The sequence below is a fragment of the Mustela nigripes genome, chromosome 1 (assembly GCF_022355385.1).
Source record: "Mustela nigripes isolate SB6536 chromosome 1, MUSNIG.SB6536, whole genome shotgun sequence".
NCBI lineage: Eukaryota > Metazoa > Chordata > Mammalia > Carnivora > Mustelidae > Mustela > Mustela nigripes.
In genome coordinates, this window is record NC_081557.1 from 114,856,760 (window position 1) to 114,880,013 (window position 23,254).

The 23,254-nt window shown below is 41.5% G+C and overlaps 1 protein-coding gene across 1 annotated transcript in view; it reads left to right on the forward strand.

Annotated features, from left to right (window-relative positions):
- Positions 1-23,254, forward strand: part of GALNTL6 (polypeptide N-acetylgalactosaminyltransferase like 6) — a 1,234,451-nt gene that overhangs the window by 1,021,692 nt on the left and 189,505 nt on the right. The window contains exons 6-7 of the mRNA XM_059393223.1: positions 1,838-2,023; positions 6,259-6,442. Coding sequence (XP_059249206.1) covers positions 1,838-2,023; positions 6,259-6,442 — 370 coding nt within the window. The remainder of the gene's footprint in view (positions 1-1,837; positions 2,024-6,258; positions 6,443-23,254) is intronic.

Consider the following 23,254-nt stretch of genomic DNA (forward strand, 5'->3'; position numbering starts at 1 on the left):
ATGAGGAAATTCAGGATAAGAGAATATATTTCACATATATTCATATATTTCACTGGTGCTGACCTCCCACCTAGGTCTATTCTGACTCCAGATCTGTAATCTTTGCTTTCTGTACTCTGATCTCTATAGGTCTGTTCATTACAGGAAGAACAAAATAGAAGGAAACCTATTTTGTGCTAAAACACTCTTGTGAAAGACCCCACCAGTTTCTTTTGTAAGAAAAATTAGAAAACTAAGTGGTTTTTACTTGATCTACTTGTAAAGCTTAGTTACGGGGCAGTCAGAAAACAAAAAAAGAAAATTGAGCTGTTTTTTTGGGTTTGTTTCTTTTTTGAGAGAGAGAGACAGACAGAAAGCATGTGCAATGCACACACAGTGGAGGGAGGAGCAGAGGGAGAAGGAGAGAAAATCTTAAGCAGACTCCATGCTCAATGAGGAGCCCAATGGGGGGCTCGATCTCACTACCCTGAGATCATGACCTGAGCCGAAATTAGGAGTTGGACATTAACCAACTAAGCCACCCTGGCACTCTGGAAATTGAGATTTTTTTTTTAAACACTATGTTAATAAGAAAAAATAAAAATAAAAATGAAGGCTTATGTATAAAGAAATTCCAATGTGAGTAATTCTGACATCGGTTAAATTGGATTGCAGGGAAAGGACGCATAAATCCTTACTTGAATCCTTATTTCTACAGATCATAGGTGGAGACTTAAAAATAATATTGCCTTTGATTGCACCATGTAGAGAAAGTCTGAAAGAGGAACTATAGAACTTACTGCGTACTAAGATTCTGTTACTGTGACTAGTAGAGGTTGCTTATTGGAAACTCCAGTAGTGGGTGTTATGCAGGGCGTGTATTGCATGGAGCACTGGTTATGGTATATAAACAATGAATTCTGGAATGCAGAAAAGAAAAGAAACTCCAGCAAAGCCCTCCTATGTTAGATACAGGAGAGTGAAAGCATGGGATGTAAATTATATGAGTACAAATTCCACAGAAAGACACCAAAAACACTTACTTGACATTAAAGACCTAAGATATCAATGCATCTTATAACAGCCAGGAGATCTTTTTTTGCTGTAAATTAGCTATCTGATTCAATTTGGTTCCCACAGTTTGTTTTTAATTAGGCAAAGAGACATTTTTAAATTTTTGTTTTCTAAGCTTAAATAGCTTAAGTTCAAAATAATTGTGTAGTATCTGTCTGCCTTCCTTTTTTCACATCTAATTTTAACACTAAGTCAGTCACTTTTATACTTCGAATCAGACCCAGATGCTGAACTTCTTTATTAGTTTACTATTACCCTGTGGGGGGAAAAATCTGTTTGGTTCTTGTTGATTTGAGAGATACAATTTTTTTTCTTGTAGTTTTCCATGCATTATTTTCAAAACACAGAAACTAGGATGGCCTTGCTGGAAAGATCCCTCTTGTTGAACACAGTCCAGATGCTGGAATGTTCATCTGACTTGACACAGCAGGAACCAGAGGGCCAATGCCCACCATGGCGAAAGCTGGCCAGGATTAAGCATGGTGACAGCTGGCCAACAGTCATTGCATGGTACAGCTCTCGTGGGTCTGTGTCTCCTAGTATTCAAATAAAGGGCAGTATTTGCATTTTATAAAGCTTTTTGGAAAGTACAAAGTTAAAAAAAAAAAAAAAACCTGTGGGTGTAAAATTTTATTAGTATCTCTCCTTGAGATGAAGGGAGGAGAAAAATGGATGTAAGTTTGGAGTCATCGTCCACGTACACTTAATGCGTAAGCACCCACGGATAATTCCACTGCAATTAATGTTCTGTGGTCTTTCTCTACATTCTCTGTTTCGTCCCTAGAACACTTGAAGGATAAGTTAGAAGAATATATGGCCCGCTTTTCCAAAGTAAGGATTGTTCGCACCAAGAAGAGGGAAGGGCTCATCCGGACCCGCCTCTTGGGGGCATCAATGGCCAGAGGAGAAGTCCTGACGTTCCTGGATTCCCACTGCGAGGTCAATGTGAACTGGCTGCCCCCGCTCCTTAGTGAGTACGCATGCTGATGGTGGCCTTCCGGGGACCAGCAGGGCCTGGGGACTCGCCCTCCTTCAGAGGGACTGTGTGGCTGGCTTCTGTCCAGTTTGCAACCAACAAAGGCGAGAGATTCCTTCTACAGTTTTTACAATGAGAGCCTCGAATTCTATCTTAACCACAGCTGAGAACAAATAGGTCACTAGAAAACTGCGTTAAAATTGCCATTTTTAGATACTACCAACCGCAGTCTAACTTAAGGTTTGCAATGGTTTCATTTAGTTAAGACGTTCTCCTTTATTGTAGTTATAGTGGTGAGGTAAATACTAAAAGAAGAAAGTACTTAAAAACACGATCTCGGGACACCTGGGTGGCTCAGTCAGTTAAGCGTTTGCCTTCAGCTCAGGTCATGATTTCAGGGTCCTGGGATCAAGTCCTGCATCAGGATCCCTGCTCAGCGAGGAGCCTGCTGCTCCTTCTGCCTGCCCCTCCGCCTGCATGTGCTTGATCTCTCTCTCTGACAAACAAATAAGATCTTTGAAAAAACTATCTCTCTACAGTTCAGATTAACACACACACACACACAGAGTATAACAATTATTACAGAACTGTTAGGAAAAGAGGAAAGACAATGATTAAGCCCCAGAATACAGTTCAAGTGCAAGTGCCCTGACATTTTTGTGGATTAAAATGCCAGTTCTCCCCTCAACTCCTGGCACCGGTCTAGAGCCCCAAATATATAATCTCCCAAGTTTACAGAGGACCTCCTCAAGTACTCCGAGCTACTATCCAGATGACACATCTCTAAGGCTCACAAGATGGCTCAGAGTCAGGGAAGAAGCAGCCTTGCTGTCACATTACAGTTAAACTGTTAGAAACATGAAAGAACTAAGAGTCATTCAAACTAGAAAACGCTTGTGTGACTCAGTTGGAGCTTGACTATTTTGTTTTTTATTTCACCATGAAGTCAGATATTAAGTCCAGTACTGGATGAGGAATAAATTGCCAGACTGGAAAAAAATATATATAGATATATAGATATATAGATACAGATATATATACATGTTTCTAAAATGTTCTTGGTGTGCACATACTGTACTCCTTATTCTTCCAGATTTTGGTAAATCAACTTTTATTGTAAATATATCCCTGGCCTTGGAGCTAAAGCCAGTAAAAACGGCCTTTACAATACGCTGCCTCAGAAAGAATGATTTGCTATTGACTACTGTGTAGGATTTCAACTAGAACCAGCAAAGCTCCATTAGTAAAAGACATGGGCGGGTGGGGGTGGGGGCGGGGAATCAATTGAAACTGTGTAGGATTTAAGACAGGAAATGACCATCAACTAACGCCCCACCGCCTCACCCAATCCGCACACACCTGCCCAGGCGACTGCCCAGCCATCATAATCAACAGGAATGTTTCAGTGCTCCTCTGGCCAGAGACTCCTCTGAGCTTTTAATTAAAAGTACCTTGTTCAAGGACATAGCAATTTAGAGTTTCATCAGCAACAGTGAGATTCCTGCAAACTGAACTTGACCTATACGGTGTCGAATACTCAAGGAAGTCAGCAAAAGGCCTAATTTATTTATGAACCAAAGCAATTCCTAAATGCCAATTATCAAGCCTCTGATTGTTCATATGAATCTAAAAGGGGGGAAGAAGAGAGAGAGAGAGAAAGAAAAAAATAAAGAGAAACCCACTTTTTCTCATTAAAGCATTTCATTTCCTGTAGGCTTGATGGATAAGAAATGATTCAAGTTCAGGATCACTATCTTTTTTTATTTTCCTCTATCAGTGTCCTGACACATCATCCAAAATGAAAAAAAAAAAAAAACAGGCGGAGCTACACAGTTTCTTGGTTCATTTTTCACCTTGGGATTATACCTGAATTTCAATTTCCCATTAAGAGTCTGTTTGTTTGATCCCTGGAAATTGAAATGTAGGCACAAGCCTTAGATGAAAAATTAGTCATGCTGCTTTCACCCTAAGCTAGAGCAGCTGGATGAGAGCTGAAAGGAAATTTGAAGGGAGAGTTGACAGTTAATTTAACAGACTCATTCTCTTTGGGTCACCTTGGGACTCCTTGTTGGTCAAGGAACTTGTAAATCAACCTGATTCTGAATTTGATTGAAGAAAGTCACTGAAACCGTAATATTGAACTACCTGCAGAGGTGCTAGGAGAGAGATTTTGGACACAGCAATGATGCCTCCTCTGCCAAAGACATCTACGGGGAAACACCATTTAGATAAAGATTAAAACCCATTACAAGACTTTCCCAGGTGAAAATGGATGCTCATAGGGTGCTTGTCGAAGAACCACCTGAAATAGTGCTGGGGGTCTCTCTACTAATTAGCTGAAATAATAGGAAGGCCCCCTCTAGGGTCTCAGGGATCTCCTGGGGCCATGCTGTTTACTTTGCCACATGCCCACATCATACTCCCATTGTCCTGCTTTATCTTCTTTCTATCACATTTATCACCTTCAAACATACTATGTAATTTAGAGATTTATTGCGTATATTGATTGTCTTTGCTCCATTGCTAAAGACAGATTTTTGTGGTTTATTCACTGCTGTGTTCCCAGAACCTAGACAAGTGGCAGGCATAGAATTTCTACTCAATAAATAGCTGTTGAATTGGAAGGAAGGAAGGGAGGAAGAGGCATATAATTATGGAGAGGAGATCTTCTATAGGATTCTGAGGTTTCCCCACCCTGCCCCATCAGAGACATCAAAATAATAATACTGAACTAGCCAAACCTCATTATTTCTAAAAGATGTTTTTTAAGATATATAAATGTATTTTATTCCACATGCCACAGCAGATCATCCAAATAGCAAGAAATCAGATGTTCCTACTTAAAAGTTCGGTCAGACAATATGTTTGTTATAATAAATGCTGAGTGCACATTCGTGGGAAGAAAATATGTTTGGCCCCTTAAACAGCACGGAGGTTAGGGGCACCAACACCCTGCACAGTCAAAGATTCACGTATAACCTTGGACTCCCCAAATAACTTGCTGTTGGCCAGAAGACTTACCAATCACATAAACAGTCAACTGACACTTATCATATGGTATATGTATTCCATACTCTACTCTGACAATAAAGTTAGCTAGAGAGTAAAATGTTCTTAAGAAAATCATAAGGAAGAGAAAATACATTTGCAGCACTGTACTATATCGAAAAATATCTACTCATAAGTGGACCTGTGCATTTCGAACTTTTGTTCTTTAATAGTCAACCCTATGTCACCTATACCTGTTCCAGGTGAGGCAAGATGTGTAAGTGCCGATTTCCTGCGCTGTTAAAATCTCACAACAATAATATCTACATGGAAAAGGAAGGATCTGGGACTGAAAAAGATACCACGCAAGAAGCATCATGGAGAGCTGGAAAGACCATGGGTTTTAGGATAGGACTGTTGGGCAGGCATTGCGTCCTGGGTTTTGCTCTCCAAAGATGAGTGACCTTTGACAAGTTATTTAGCTTCTCTGAGCTCAGTATCCTCGTCTGTAGATTGAGAATGACAATGGCAGCCACTTTACGGGTTGCTAGGAGGATTAGAACTACCAAGACTATAAACCACTTAGCAGTTGCTCAAGAATTTGATAGTAGCAGGAATAGTAACAGTAGCATCAGTCCATCTACTACATTTTTGGATAGAATAAGAAAAGATAAAAACATATAGCTTTAATAAACAAAGGACAATCAAAGGACAATAGCAAAGAATTCTTGGTGTGATCTGTCAGCATTTAACGGGGGAGCAGCCATCATGACCGTCTTAAGATTAGAGGCTAAATAAAAGAAACATGAAGTTAAATATTTACATTTTGGTACCTCCAGAAAGCAGGACAATATTTTCTCAGCAAGCTCCCGCTGTATGCTTGAAGGAACACAAATACTGTTTATATTCCATGCATGCTGGATGCACTATAAAATGACAGATTGGGGACAGGTCAGAGCAAAAATGTGACAGAGGTAGAGCTAAATGGACTTCTGCAAGTCTCTCCGGGACATAACTTTCTTAAAGGAAAACATGGCAACACTAATTGTACCTAATCACTGTCCCATCACGTTAAGTCCAGCCTTGGAAGAGATTTCGCAAAGCTCTCTAACAACCAGAGGAAACCAGGCTGCAAGCAGCATCCCCACATTAGGAAGAATCTGTAGGCTTCTCTTTGCTGAAAAAATGATGGATGACCTAGGCAGGCATGTCATTTCCTATTTTGTGCTTTCATTTTTCAGACCAAATTGCACTAAACCACAAAACCATCGTGTGCCCCATGATCGATGTCATTGACCACAACCACTTTGGGTATGAGGCACAAGCTGGGGATGCCATGCGAGGCGCCTTCGACTGGGAAATGTACTACAAAAGGATCCCCATCCCTCCAGAGCTCCAGAGGGCAGATCCCAGCGACCCTTTTGAGTGAGTAGCTGAGGGAAAGGCTGTGGGAGAGAGGGTAGCTTCCTCATTTCAGGCATGTCAACTTGGGACCCATGAGGACAATCATCTCTAATAGTGGAAGAAAACAGGTGGCAACAATATCCACCCCTTGGAGAAAAGTCAGACCTACAAGTTGTAGAAAATTACAAGTTGCACCAAATACGCGAATCCATCCCCTTATCAAACTTGGCAAAGCATCAGAGGAAATGTGTGGATGTAAAAATCAGGAAAGGCAGAGTTCACTGAAAACACATATTCTCTTGTAAATAGTCTCTCGAATGGTCCCTTCCTCATCTCAGTTCTCTCTGTCCTTTTGCCTTTTCCCTAAAGAACCATTTAAATTAACTAGTTTACTTTACTCTCATTGGAAAATGATGTAAAATAGGAAGCTGGGTTTAAGCCACTGTTTACACCCTGTTGGGACGATGAGGGCAGGCAGTGTTTCTGAGTAGTGCTCCAACATCTTGAGCTTGGGGAGTTCAATCAAAATGATATATCCAGTGTAAATAATCTTTGATAACCTGGTCATTAATTTAAGTTCGATATAGGTAAGAATTTATAGTAATCTATTGGTCTCTACAAAGTTAAGTCCTTTTTTTTTTTTTTTTCCCAGTGTGGGCATGAGAATTGTGCATGCCAAGAAAAAGAAATATATATATTTAGCTTAGTTTGACCAACTCTTAGGTCCATTAATGGTGAATGGTAAACTTTTTCCAAAAGTGAGCCCAGAGATGGCCCAAGGCATACTATTAACTATTCCTCGTGCTATACCCTTTTGATCACATTGAAGCTTTCATAAATTTGAAACTATCATATAGTTTTTCTTAGGACAAGAAAAATGTCTGTGATTGGGGCTTTGCATACTTTCTAAGGGTCTGTTTCAAATGTGTTAGAATTGATACTGTCTTTTCATTAATATGGGCAGTAAAAGTTTACAGTGGAGAAGCTCCCAAGTATAAGAACCATTTCTGTGACACTAACCCTTTAAACTCCAAAAAGTATGTGATAAACATCAGAAAATGCTTCTTGTGATTCTAGGCTCTGGAAAGATAAACTCTTGGAAATGCTGGGGGAGTTTCGGAAGACATTAGCCTGATAAAAAGGGAGAAGTAAATGATTCCTTTTGTAACATGAAGCACACTCATCAAGGAACCAGAATTTCTGAAGCCCCCTTCATACTCTGAAATTGCTGGAGAGTTTTTGAGAAGAAATAATAAAGGCCCATTGTTATTCTGGCAATTGCTTTGGCCAAGATTTTGAGGATATTTAAAACTACTAGAAAAGTTCTTTAGAGATGGAGTTTCCAGTAAGCATTTGAAGAGGGCCCAGCTGGAGAGATGTTCATCAGGCTTTCCTGAAGTTAACTATCGGAAAGCCTTGGCAAAGGGGCCTGTAGGGGGTAGGGGGATTTAAAGCCATGTTGGGGGGATGCCTGGGTGGCTCAGTTGGTTGGACAACTGCCTTCGGCTCAGGTCATGATCTCGCAGTCCCGGGATCGAGTCCCGCATCGGGTCCTGCATCGGGCTCCCAGCTCCACGGGGAGTCTGCTTCTCTCTCTGCCCTTCTCCTCACTCATGCTCTCTCTCCCTGTCTCTCTCAAATAAATAAATAAAATCTTTAAAAAAATAATAATAAATAAAGCCATGTTGGGGCTTGGAGGAGGATACAAAAGAACCCTAAATACGGTGAAACTGCCATTAGATGGCAGCTGATAGGGGAACAGCCACAGTCTGGTTTTTACTCCGAGGTGGCCATGTTTTCAGGGCTAGAATTCTTCCATGATGGTTTTCCAAAGACTCTCTAACAGTGACTGGGTTATAATGACCTTCTACTTTATCTCCCCTGCAGTCAGTGAGTGGGGCTCCTGTTCCTGGCAGAAATGGGTTCAAAATGCTACCAAGGGAATCTCAGAATGTGAAAACTAGGAAAGTATTCTCAGTCCCTGCCTTGGCAGTCGAAATTGTTTGTCAGGCGGACCCTGTCTGTGACCATCACCATTATCAGGCACCTTGCTTAAGCCCGGAGCTTGCAGAGTTGGTAACTTTCAGAATTAAATTACCTCTTGTTCCTGTCACTGACTTCGGTGGTTGCTGTCCGTCAAAGACTGCATTCACCTCTTGAATACTACTGCTTTTCTGGCTTTTCAGTCTCTTTGATTCCTCGGAATGTGGACACTTTAGCCTTTTGTAATAAACGTAGCTTCCAAGAGATGTCCACTTTGATCTTAAAAATTGCATTTGCCTTCCTGATAATAAAAGAATGGTTACCCAAGCCGTGATGAGCAGTGTATCAGCAATTCCATTATCTCCCTAGTCACCTGAATATGCTCGTAAATAGACAGACGTGCTTTAGGCTAAAACGTGCTTCCCTAGATGTCAAGCTTTAAGATACACAGAGTGAATGCCGTCTCTCACATGGACTTTCATATTACAGTAGCTTCTGCAAGGGGTGTGTGACTTTTTTAGGGAGACAGGGAGAGGAAGCTGAAAAGAAGAAAGAAGAGAAGAGGAATATGTAAATTCATTGCAAACCCCAGGACTTTTCATGCAATATATATGCAAACTTTATCTTTCTGTAACAAGTTCATCTTTTATCAAATGTCCTAAGTGGCGAAACCTCCACCCTCTCATTTATTCTGCCATTATTTGAGTTTCCTGAAATTATTGACTATAGTAATGGGTTTTTTTCATCTGCAAATCCTGTGAAATTAGCGAGGCATGAACAGTAATTATCCATGAACTGAATTGATAAGTTCAGGGTATTATATTAATGCATAAGTGTTATTTCTCAAATATTTGGCTTCAGTTAGAATCATATATGGGTCAAGGTATAAACCGTATTTCTCAAAATAGGTTACATGGTCAAAAGAACTCAAAATGAGAATCAAGACCCTCCACAATCTGACTAGGGAGGAAAAGGAAAACTCTCAGATAACTTTGAACACTAAGAAAAGATTTACTAGATTTACAAAGGGATCTGCTTTTCAGACAATTTACTCCTAGAATGTGAGAGAAAATGCAATATTCACAGCTCAAATTATTATATGGCAATCACAATTCTAATTGGATTGAATACGTCTGAAAAACATTCTTGCCTTGTGAAAAAGAGAATGCAGTACTCCCTTCCTTCTGATGGCTTATATCATGATGTGATGCTTTTAGGAAATTCTTGCTATTCATGGCTTTTATAAAGATTCCTTATTCCTGATTTATCTCTAATCCAGGGCACTTAGGAATGTAAGCTTTTCCTGTGTGACAAAAACTTAATTTGCTCCTTTAGTAATGATGACAAAGAGGAAGATGTTCTTTTGCTTTCTGACCATTTAACTTACTCCTCCAACCTTATCTCAGCATCTAAAAGTCTAGAAAAGACCAGAAGAAATGATCTCATCCAACTTCCCTTTAATACAAGCAACAACTAGACAATGTCCAAGAAAGATGAATGGCCTCTTCCTGAACTTGTGAGGAAAGTAATACTTGCTATCTCAGAGGACTGATTGACAGAAACCTTTTCCCTTACATTAGGAAATCTGCTTCCCTAATCCCAAATATAGGGATACAGGAACGTCTAATTCGTCTTTGATGATAGAGCTGTTGAAAGTATTTTAAGGGATGTCTAGGTGGCTCAGTCGGTTAAGCATCTGCCTTCGGCTTAGGTCATGATCCTGGGGTCCTGGGATCAAGCCGCACATCCGGTTCCCCGTTCAGTGGGGAGGCTGCTTCACCCTCTCCCTCTGTTGCTTCTTCTGCTTGTACTCTCTCTCTCTGTGAAATAAATAAATTCTTTAAAAAAAAAAAAAATATATATATATATAAACACCTGCTATGTTATTCCACCAAAAGGAGAAAAAAAAAACCTTTTTTTTTCCTTTTCTGGGCTAAATATCCCCATGCCTTTCAGGTCTTCCAAAATCCTGTGAAAGTTCATGCTCATTGATGTAAATGTTCGATACAGGTAAATTCAATTGACTCCTGCAGCCTCACCCACATTTCCCGAACTCGTTCAGAAGGATAGCATGAAATAGTCCATCGACTGGATCGGGACTCAGACCCTAATGTATGAGTCTGTCGACCCCAGAAAGAAAGTTAATTTCTAGGGAATTTGCACTCCCCTGGATATCATGCTTCCTTTAGTCTAAGTACTTCAAGATCGATTCAGCAGCCCGTTCAATTTTCATCTTTGCTGTATTTTTCAGAATCCACTTGTAGCCTGTCATTGACTTGGAGACAAATTACCTTTACTCTGTCAGTCTTCCTCAGGCAGATCCACAATTCCTCAAGGACTTCTACAACTTGGAGTTTTAGCCATCGTGAATGGAACTCTCGTAAGCGGTCATTAGAGAAGACAGACGCTTTCTATTTTCCACCCATATATAACACCAATTTCCAAAATTTAAAGAGTAAGGATATTACACCTGGGGGGAGGGGCAGGATAAATTTACAGGCTACAAATGCCCACTCCTTCTCTCAGAAACCACGGACACATGTCCACAGACGCCTCAGTGTGAATGCCTTGGCTTCTCACCGAGGCCAGTGACCTAACCTAGAACTACCTCAGAGTATGAAGAGGGGCACCCTCCGTGGAGCGTGAATGCAGCTGAGATGCGGCCGGTGCTCTGCTCTGAAGGCCTTGGACCCAGGTTTGCACTGACCAGCCAGAAGAAGAGGGGCTCTTTCTCCTTTGGTGGGCATAAAAGCTTCAGTTTATAAATGCAAGGAAGAGAACAACAGATTGAGAATGAAGTGCATCGTTGCCTGGAGAAAACAATTAGCTTTTGTTGTCAGATCTCACAAATTGCATCAATCGACATTCAAAATGTTAACATCCCACTTGGGCAAATTCCAGTGGGGACTGGGCTCACCTTCGTTTGCTCAGAATTTGAAAGTAAATATAACCTCTTTTACTCAAAACTTATCCCATGTGGGTTTGGACCAAATACTGGTCACCCTGACTTGAATCAGAAGAAGGAAGGAATAAAACGGACTCCCCATGGACAAAGGGACCAGTCAAACCATGGATTTACTGTAAGATGTGAAGAAAGCAAGCTAACTTGAAAGGTCTTCTCCTCTTGATTAGAATCAGGTTTTGCTCATCTTCCTTTGTTTCTGTCCAGCCCCCACCGGGCCACCTTTAAACCAGCACCATCTGCACAGTAGGGTGGGAGAATTTTTTTTCATGCTCTACTTCTCAAGCTAAGTCAATATTCTCATGAATTTTGCTGTGATCTCCAACTAATTGCTTCCGAACCTTGCCCCCTTTCCTCAAAAAACCAAACGGATGCACACAAACTTCCATAGTCTTAGCTGCCTTGGTCTCACCCTCCAACCAGTTAATTCTCCATGAATGAGGTTTTAAAACTGTAGTCTCAAATTTTGAGGGGATTAGGTTGAAAAATACATTCATCAATCTAGTCTAGTGATGAGTTCCGGAGCGAAATAGGACTTTAGCTTTCCAATACCTTAACCACAGATCTTCCCTCAACAACGCATTATTCCAGAAGCCAATTAATCTAACCAAGTAACCGGCCTCATTAAGCCTATGTAATATGCAATACAAACCTAACATTTGTCTAGCATTTCACACTATGTAAAGCACTTCACCACATTATCTAATTGATCCCTTGTAATAATCCATGGCACAGGAAAAAAATAGCTATTGTTATTTTTCCAGTCTTGCAAATAAAGAGACAGTGATAGAAAATTAACTGACTATTAAGAGGCAACATCAGGACTTCAATCGGCATCTCTTTCAGTCATTCAGATCTCAAATTTTAGGTTTAATCTATCTCATAGGATTCAAATCAATGCCTTCTTTCATTCATTCAGACTTTAAATCCTAGAGGTAATCAATATTTTTCCTCTCCTTTGAAGAGACACTTAGGCACCCATTAAGTGAAATAGTTTTATCAATTAATGTCTCATAGTGAGTCTGTAATGAGAGCAAGAAAGGAACCAGATTGCTTCATTGCCCATACTGTGTTCTTACCGGTAGACTAAACTAGAGCTGATAGGTTGAAAATGTCAGCTTTCAGTTTCTTCCTAATGAAGGGAAATGTCAACAATGCCGGCTTCTGGTCTGTTTATAACAAGATCTAATTCAATATTTGACAACCGCAAAAGGACAAAATGTTTAGGGAAAAATACTGTCAAATTCCTAAATGGTGTCCTAACTACAGAAGGGAGAATAAAGGAACAGAAATGGCTCAAGGGTCTTAAAAACTAATTAAAACATTGAATAAAATCAATCTTCCTCAAAAGCCCAGGATGAAACCCACTGAAGATTCTTTTTTAAACGTGAAATAAAATGTTGTAACCTGACAGAGACGTTTCACAGCAAACTTGTTAATTACTCATCTCTCCCCTTTGAAGACGCCTCCCCATCCCTTGCTCTTTCTAGGCTCTTTGGTGGCCACAGTCTTGGGTCTCTGGAAGACTCACCATCTCATAAAGAATTCTTACTAATGGGTCATGATAATACTTCTCCCTGGTCAGGTCTGCTCACCAGAAAATGTCTTTCTCTCCTCCCTCTCCACGGGGAATGATCTTTCCCTTGGGAAGATGATCCCTACTATTTTCTCCTTGCTTTAGCATCCAGAAAAGCATTAGCAAGTTAATTTCTAAATCAACAATCACTGTGATTATTCTAATGGTGTAGTCCAGCTGTTCTTTTCTTTGCCTTGCTCTCTTGAGATCTCTTGAGGTTTCTGAAGTGGCTCTGGCTCTTCAATGCCCTCTTCCTGGTTTCTGGGCCTACCTTTGTACTTTTGTCCCTTCTCCCATGAAGGGTCACTAAATCACTGGAGAACTGGTGGGTTATACTATTTGAAAGGAGGTGAAAACTTAGGCTTTCATAGTAAGAGATTTTTATCCCTATTTACTAGTCACTTGGACTATAGTTCCAGTGGGACCCTGGAACACCTCCACTTTTCTCTACACAAACCTTACCATGACTTTTGTTCTAACTAGCCCCCATCCTTTTTTCTATGGTAACAGCTCTTCTTGAACCTTGGACTTTCAACTCTTATTCCTGCTCTTGCTTTGCTAATGCCAGGTTAATTAGCCCCTTCCTAGCCAGCCTGGAGGCTGAATTTTCATCTCAAGCACCCCTTGGACTAATCAGCCAATCACCTCTAGACCTCAAGTGCCATGCAATGGTTATCAATAAACCTGCACTACTTAAGACTTAGCAATGGCGTCTATGGGTCAAAGAATGGTAGAGCTCACAATGGATTGATGACTTTTTCTTGTCCATTTACCCATTCTTTCAACCATTAACCACTTTGCTTGCTTCCCAAATGGGTGTCCTGAGTCCATCTTCCCATCTCATGTGTGATGACTGTTTTCTGTGTTCTCCTCCGACTCTCCAAGATGTGACTTGATTCTAACTACATTTACTCCCCATCTGGATTATTTTATGGATTCTGCACTCGGTAATATAATCATCCTCCACCAGATCTCCTGTTTGTGGGCTCCCCAGCCTTCTCTCACCAAAGTTCTATTAGAATTTACCTGAGGAGAAAACTGCCATGAACCTCTGAAAGTATTGTCACAGCCCCCTTCCGAGTCCCCAAGCTTCAGCAACATTTACTCTATCTGTGACACCATCACACCAGAGTGTGGCAGAACATAACAGAACCTTCTGCCATCACCCAACTCTCTCTTCCTCTCCCAGAAGATAGGAATATAGACCCAAGGCCTACACACAGTCGGCTTTGTTTTCTTACATGAGGTTTTCCTGTTAAAACATCTGCTCCAGCTCTGCTGTCCTCTTCACTTCCTCCTCTGGGTGACCCCTCCCGATAGTCCCCTCTAATTACTGCTAACTTGGATACTAGAATGGACACTCTGTGAGGTCAGGAAGGACTGTTTTATTCAATTTATTCAGCCCTACATCACGAGTACCTAGTCCCTGCCCAAAACAGGCACTCAATAAATATGTATTGAATGAATGAAATAAATATGAAGTTCGGGAGAGGAAATGACCCGACAAGGTTCTGTGTATTTGAAAAGGGGTGACAGTTTTTCAGGAAAAGCTACCAGCTTGAGGATATGCTGTGGCACAGTATTTGCTAAGCACCATATTTGTAGGGTTTCTGCACACAGACTCATTTGAATACAATGGCCATTCTTGTAGTGTGGTAGAAAATAAAGAAAAATAAATAAATTCTGGGTGAAACCAAACTTCAGAAGACTTTTAGTCTACACGCAGAATAAAGAGAGATGGTAAAGGAATGTTTTAGGAAAAGCTATCTGGTAGCAGGCCTTCCTGGAATAATTTCTATTAAAAACAACAAAACCATTTTTAAAACCACACTCAGAAGATAACAGAATCTTTAACAAAGAAGCAAGTTCCCAATAAAATAATGGTACTGATCTTTCAGTTCTATCTATTTCTAACAAGGACCAAGAAGCATCTTGTGCTGTAAGAATCTCAGGCTGTCTACAGATGCCTGGGTGGCTCAGTAGCTTAAGCATCTGACTCTTGATCTCAGCTCAGGCTCTTATCTCAGGGCTGTGAGTTCAAGTTCAATTTTTTGCTCCATGGAATCCTCTTAAAAAACAAAAAATCTTGGGTTGTCTAGATTCTAGACAACACCCACAACCCAATGGGAGCAATGAACTATGAGCAGGATGCCCAAAAGGCCATACTTGAGTGCAGGCCTGGAAGGACCAGTGGTGAAGAATATGATCTTTGAACTCGGAGGTGGATAAGCATAACAAGCCTGGACAACGTGTACAAATCTGAAAGTCTAGGTAAGAAACAAACCCTTACATGTAATGTTCAGAGGAAGCCTTGAATGTTTATATTGGAAGAAAGGATGAATAGTAGAGTCTGTATCCAGGAGTTGGCTGGCCATGGCTTGATTATGCTAAGATGATATGGGACCTGAGCAAAGAAGCAGAGGAGAGAAGTGTTTATGACTTGACCCAAAGGGCTGGATAGTGAGCAACCGAAAGTCTCTAGTCCTAAATTCTCTGCACAGAAATAGAACACATGTGGCTGCAAGGGCAATTGGTCAGAACCTAAATCCAAATATATATATATATATATATATATATATATATATGTGTGTGTGTGTATGTCTGTGTGTAATCATTATTATTATATTATATTATATTATTTTATGTTTTGCAATTGTTATAATTATGTTATAATTATGATGGTTATATTACCAGCATATACACAATGACATATATATAACTAAACCCAAGTCATTTTTCAAAGAAAGTGGATACGTATGAATCATAAGAATGAAAAAAAGGGACGAAGCCTGGCTTTGAGTCTCTGCTGGTGTCTGCTGGTGTGGGTAGTCTTCGTTCCAGATCACATGTAGCAGGAGGTGAGTGTCTCAGTCTGATCGGGCTGCTATAACAAAATATCACACATTGGGTGGTTTAGAAACAACAGAAATTGAGTTTTCATAGTTCTAGAGATGGGAAAGTACAAGACCAAGGCACTGGCAGATATAGTGGTGCTGGGAGCCTGCTTTCCAGTTCAGACAGCTGTCTTCTTGCTGTGTCCTCACCTGACAGAAGGGGCAAGGAAACGCTCGGGTGCCTTTTTCATAAGGGCGCTAATCCTGTCCACGAAGACTTCATCCTCATCACCTAATCACCTTCCGAAGGCCCGACTTCTAAATGCCGTTGCATTGGGGGTTTAGGTTTCATACGAATCTGGGGGACACACACATTCAGTCCACAGCAGTGAGACTGTGCTCAGACATGAGTCATACATACAGCCGAAAAGACTCAGAAATGAGGCGATTCCTATCTCAATCTTCTAACAAAATTAGAACAAAAATAAAATGCAATAAAATAAAATATATTAATGTATTTACTCCCCCTGATATAAATAGAAATGAGTTATATTAGAAAAGCAATATACTTTTATTAGCTTACCTATAACTAAAGTAATTGGTCTTTACTGTTTGGGATTCCAATTATCTATTTCTTGTCCAGGAGCAGTACCTACAGTGCGGCCATACTCACGGAGACTCTGGCTTTAGTCAAGACCATCATTCCTCCCTTCAGAGAATTAATCAAGCAATGGTTATAAAGCCAAATGGCAGGGATGAGGTTTAGTTTTTTCTTCCTTCCTTTCTTTCTCTTTCTTTCTTTCTTTCTTTCTTTTTATCCCCTATTTCCTGGGTAGATCCATCGGGAAATATGTTAAGAAAAAGATTGTTTTTGTTCCTCAGAGTGTCAGTAGAAATTAGACAAAAACAATTTTTAAAAAGGAAGTTACATGGCATAAGTCACTGGAAAGGCAAAGGCCCAGTCATCTGTCAGGTAGAAGGACCCAGGCTGGCTGGGCAGTGGTGAGACAGAGTCTTTGGCTATAGTCTCGGACCCAACAGTGACCTAGAGGGCAGCTTCCAGGTTGAACCCTCTTCAGTCACAGAACTCTGTGGCAACCCCAAGATGTCTGTTGTTTATATCTCTTCCTCCTACGTTTTGGCTTATTCTTCCATCGGTAGGAACAAGAATGGAAGACAAAAAGTGAACGTGGCCTAGATCTTGCTTAGGATCAGCTGAGCCCCAGCAGGGGAGCAAGGAGGTTCACAGGGCCAGAGAGTTTTTCAGGCTGCACTGGATTGGGAGGAAAACTTACCCAGGGTTTCCAGAAAGGGTACATAAAGGAAGAAATCGAGCAAAGAAGGATAAGTTAAAAGTAGAAATGAGACAAAAAAGGAATTACCTCATTAGCAAGAAAAGAGGAAGCAGGCCTAAATGCATAGGATTGGAGGCTGACAGTGCAGGGCAAGGCTGCGTGTGGCCAGCAAGGGAAATTTGGGATCTGTGCTTCCACCATGCCAACGTGGGAACAGACGATGTATACCCTCGACTCCACAAGTTTAAAAGTTCAAGAAGAAAACAGACCTGCCAAGTATTTTTCATTTGTTTCACACTGCTCCATGAACTGAATTTTAACTTTTTGTAGTAATAGAAATCACCATCTGGACAGTAATTCCAGCATATAAAACAAGCTTCAGATATCCAGTCACAACCCAAATGCACAAAAGTGTTAACCTTCATCCCCGTGACCAAACTCCGTGGAAAGGCAGAGCCCTCCTTCCACGAGAGCAGGTCTGCCTCTGACTCCTACAGGGCCCAGGGCAAGAGCCCACAGGAAGGCCCAGATGGCTCATGTCTAAGCATTTAGAAGTTATAAACCAAACTAGCACACTACTGAATTTTGCTCTATCCTGCTACCTTGAGAAAATACCATAAATCAACCTGGAGGGCCAGGTGTACATGTGGAATTCCTCTGGAAAGTTCTCCAGGTTATTACAGCAGCACACGGCAATGGCTAGTGGCCCATGGCTAACCTCTTTCTCTTTCTCTTTCCACTTGTTCTGCCTGTCACCTTGACAGGCAGTGGGCACATGCATGTTGAAGTCCACATGTCCTATTCCAACCACAGAAAGAACCATCCTTTGGGTACCCCCTCGGCTTCAGACATAAACTCCAAACCACAGAAGGGAATGAAAGAAGCGGTCACGGGTCTTAGAAGCAGGCTCGGAACCCTCTGTATAGAAAATAATGCAGATTCCCAGTACGCAGTTTGTAAGAGGTAGGTAGGGGTACATCTCTTAGCCCCCAGGGTGGCCCGTGCTGTGGAAGGGGAACGTCTAAAGTTGCGCAGGGCATAGGCTGTCTTTCTTTCTTGGGTCCGAGGTTATTGGGCAGCAGTGAGCCCTTGATCTCACCAACAAGACACCTTCTGATCTAGAACTTGGTCTTTTAAAGGTGAGTTCCCAGTGAATTCTCAATTCCAAGCCAGTCCATTCAAAACTCTAATTTTGTATCAGGATTGTTTTCCTTTCCAAATTGCTCAGCTCAGATTTCTTCCAGTTTCCTTCTCTCTGGGTTGTGTCTTGGTACATGGGATAATCATGGTAGGGGACATGGGTCATCTAAACCTTTATCATTTTTTGCTAGCTTCCCCTAGATTCACACTGAATGTAGCTGGTCTTTGAAAAGAGGTTTTTGTCCCCACTGGACACCACGTTACAGTGTCCACAGCTGTCACGTCTCTGTCATGTCTCCGTCTTGTGCCTTGGCATGAGATGACCCCACCACCACCACCACTTTGACTCAGCCCTATCTAAGTTCTGAGTTTTTCTTCAGCACTAGTCCCGGAGACCCAGGTGCATGCCCTAACTGACCCCTAGCTTTGGCTGGTTCAGCCCCAAGCTTCAGAGATGGGTCCCTTCCCTACATGGTGTCTGTCCTGTCTGATGTTCTAGATTTCAAGTCTCGTCGATGTACTGCACGCCCCCTTTCCCAGACATGCAAGAACATCTGACTGCCCTCTACCTATATGCTAAGGGGACCTGGATATTTTCTTCCAGTTTTATTTTTAAAAATTCCCTACAAGTTATGGATAACTAAGCAAAATCTGAGAAACTAAATTAAAGAAATCTAATTCTGTAAACTGTGCTGAGTATAAAAAATAAACTGACTTTGGGAGGCTGAAATAACTCTTTGAAAGACACACACTCCAGTAAATATGTATATGTCTATGACTTCTTAACATTCAAATAAACTCCACGAAAAGACCATTTTCTCAATTGAGGTTACATCCAGATAATTCCACCTTAACTAACATAATATAGTGAATTAAATATAGCGATAAGGTGCACCTGGGGGGCTCAGTGGGTTAAAGCCTCTGCCTTCAGCTCAGGTCGTGATCCCAGGGTCCTGGGATCAAGTCCCGCATCGGGCTCTCTGCTCAGCAGGGAGCCTGCTTCCCTTCCTCTCTCTCTGCCTGCCTCTCTGCCTACTTGTGCTCTCTTTCCTTGTCAAATAAATAAATAAAATCTTTAAAAAAATAATAATAAATAATAAATAAATAAAGCAACAAGAAATTTATTAAAGCTACTGCATAAAATAAAAATTAAAAGAGAATTTTACCTAACCATCCTCTTTTGGTTTGTATTTTCAAGTGCACAATATAAAGGAATTCTTAGACAGCAAAGGCTAAGTTTTCCTACCTGAGAAAAATGTATAAGAATGATTGGCAGCGAAAAGACGATGGATAGATTAGATCTTTAGAAACACACTATCTTTTCAATTTGGGATTATTGTCGAAATCTAACCCAGAATGAGACTCCCGTTGCTGTAAGGCTACCGTGGGCCTGAAATAGTCAAAACTGCAGTTGGCGCAGTTTATTGTTTGTGTTATACTGCCACCTGCTGGAAGGAAAGGTAAATTGTTTTAAAAGAAAGCATTGACAAAAGGTCAAAATCCTGGGCTTTGCAAAGGAGGTTTTGACTCTTAAAGGTAATGCGGGGGCACCTGGGTGGCTCAGTGGGTTAAAGCCTCTGCCTTCGGCTCAGGTCATGATCTCAGGGTCCTGGGATCAAGCCCCGCATTGGACTCTGTGCTCAGCAGGGAGCCTGCTTCCTCCTCTCTCTCTGCCTACTTGTGATCTCTATCTGTCAAATAAATAAAAATCTTTAAAAAAAAAAAAAAAAAAAAGGTAATGCACCCTGCATAATCAAGACAAATAACCCCCAGGCCGAATGTCCAAAGTGTCCCAAGCTGAAGAAGGGCAAAATAAACCCTGATTGTAAAATCATCAGGCAGCCCACACTGTGGCATTATTTACTGGTGAGTTAACATAGTGACAAAATCTTTCTGATGATCTCCTTTCAGAGAGTTCTCTTTAAAGAACAGAGGGACAGAAAATAAAGATAGATTCTGGAGATAAATGGCTGGCATGAGAGGTAGAAAACAAGATTGGAAGTCAAAGGGCCTGGGTGCGTTGACTGGCGGTATGATTAACAAAAATCTTCTGCGCAAGCCTGGGGGCCACAATTAACACATTTTGATCTAGAACTCCAGCATGGCATGAGAAAACCGAAGCCTTGGCTCTGCTCCCCTTGTCTGTCTGCTGACGAAGACAGAGACATCCACAAACACCTACAAACACGGTGATTCATCCAAAAGTGTATGCTTGTGCAAGCTACTTGGCGTTAATCAGCCAACAGGGACTGGGGCCAAGAAAATCAGAAAGGGTAAGCTCTGGGAGGCACTTTGGAAGATCGGCACCCATGAGGAAGGTGGGAAGAGTGCTCAGGACAGCAAGGAGAACAAAGGACTTTCTGGGAAAGGACACTCAGGAAAGCACTAAGGGAGAAACAGATGGGAAAGAGGACGAGGGGGCTCTGGTCAGTCATGAAGGACCAAGGGGAGACATCCCAGGCATTAAGCATGGCCAGACCCCAGGTTGGCCATTTCTTTCATGGGTCATTTTGGAAAATTACTTGTCTGGACCTGATCAATAAAACACAAGGACATTGACCTTGATGATTGCTGAGATGCTAAAGTCATTGCACTAAGGTGCAATTCTGAGCACGAAAAAAAGGCTAAAGGCTAAAGCGATGTCTCTGAGTGAGACTATGCATGTCAGGGGAAATGTTCATACATCCCCTCTCCCAAACCTTAGGACCCACAAGAAAAACCCAAGCAGAGATTTCAAAAATTATTAATCATCATAACAAAAATGATTTTTTTCATTTGTTGAGTGCCTGTAACTGCCAGTTAATGCCCTAGATGGTTTGCTTTTTTGAATTCGGTCCTCACAGCAGTCTTAGCTAATAATCCTTATTATTTTCATTTAACTGATGAAGACGTGGCAGCTCATGGAAGTCGAATGACTTGTTCGAGGTCATGCAATTGAGTGACAGCAGTGAGATTCGAGTCTAGATCTCTCTGACACCATTCCCCCACAGCAGAACGACTCCCAGATGCCTCACAATTTCTCTACGATACAAAAGCAGGAAAGCTAAAATCTGCCTGTTTCACTGTGTAGGAATAGTGGGAAGTTCACTCTTTACCAAAGGTCTTCAACAAGGTGAAACTGGGATTTTAAAGAGAGAGAGAGAGAATGAAGTTCCACCGATGTGCTCTTTCTGTATTACTAACTTGCTGAAATATTTTAAATTGGATCCTCCTAATGCTTTTGAGACTCTAAAGGGCTTTCTAGTTTAACATTTTTTTACTATCTCTACCAGTAACAACCCCCAATTTAATGGGCTGTATCTGTGATAAAGCTTAAATTACCACCATCCTCTCCAAGCTGCAAAGATAGGACTATACAAAAATGCCTCTCTGCAGAGTCTACCTTTGCTGAGCAGAACTAACCCTGGGCCAGTGTGTGGGTGGCCGGCGCCCTCAGCCAGTGTGTAACTCTGGCCCAGGATTAGACAGTGACTCCCCCTGATAGGCTTCCATTCTACTGGTCCTGCTCCCAGGACTGGGTGACAGTGTGGGTGGGTGAGGAGAGGGGGACTTTGTCTGGGCCTTGTTTCCATAGAAACCATACCTTACTACATCTCTCCACGGAGAGAGGATAAGATTGGCCCTTAGCTGGGATGTTAAGGAGTTACTTCCTCTTCCTTATTCTCTTCCCACATCCTATTTCTTCCTGTGCACACCTACCAAATTACCACCTACACCCCGGCTGAGGGCACCCCGAGTGTTCCTTGAAGGACCAGGCCTGTGTCACCCTCCGAAGTCTCTTACTTTAGTACAGGTTCGCCTTTCTCCTCCTCCATGAAAATGCCCATTCCTTTTATGTGATAACACTCAACGGGGTATTTGATGTTAATTTTTCGATTAAATCAATTCATACTAAACTATGCATCTCTAAAGGAATCTTTTACCTTCTAGAACCCGGATGCTTTGTTACCCAAATGAATCCCTCTGAGCACGTGTAGAGAGGACACGTGTATTTCTATAGGCATCTTCCCCAAGACACCATAACGTTTTTTCCAGATACTGTCAAATGAAATGTCATCGCATTACTTCAAAATAATATTCAAAATACAGTTGCTATTATTAATAATGATGCCTTACATTTGTCTAGCAACTTACATTTTACAACGTAATTTCATATGTATTGTCGTATCTATTTTACATGTGAGGAAACAGGTAATTACTGCCTTTTCAAAGTCACATGGTCAAGAAGCAAAACCAAAAACTTCTAACTTGAAGCTTTTTCCATTCAGCAGAAATGCTGTTTCACCAGCGTTCCAAAAAGAGAACAGGAGAGTTGGGTGGTGAAATATGCTGCTCAAAACCAGGAGGAGAGGAAAACAGGGTTCCTCCCAGAGCCACCTTCTAACCAATTTGGCGTCCGTGTGCTTAGCTTAGGACCTTTCCAGTCCAAGTGACCAAAACTCAACTTAGGCCAGCCTCAGTAGAAAGGGGACTCCCTGGACCCACAAAACCCAGTGGTAGGAAAGGCAAGGGCTTCGCTTCTGCAACAGCTGGACCTGGGCCTTGAACACCATCTGGATTCACTTCTGTCTCTGGTCTCTGCCTCTCTCATCTCTGTGACTTCATTTGTCCAGACCGCCAGACAGCGGAGAATGGTGCCCACAGCAGTACCTGTCTTACCACCTTACAAAAGACGTGACTTGTCCCAGCCAGGATCATGGTTGCTCAGTCATCATTGCCTGAGTGGATTGGCAGCCCCATAGAACCACATGGGGTGTGTGTGTGTGTGTGTGTGTGTGTGTGTGTGTGTGTGTTGGGGTGTTACCAGGGGTGTTCTTCTGGACTGACACAGTAACAAAATCTGTTATGCCGGGAAAATCGGACTCTAAGCCTGAGATTGTGTACAAGTTCATCAATAAGTCTTTTTTTTTTTTTTTAATTAAAGTGCCCAGTATTTTCTCTTCTCCATATTCTGGAAATCTTAAGTTCATAGTTTGTAGGAAAACAATAATTTAAGGGAGATATTATAACCATTTGTCATTCCAAAGATACTGCTGTCAGTAG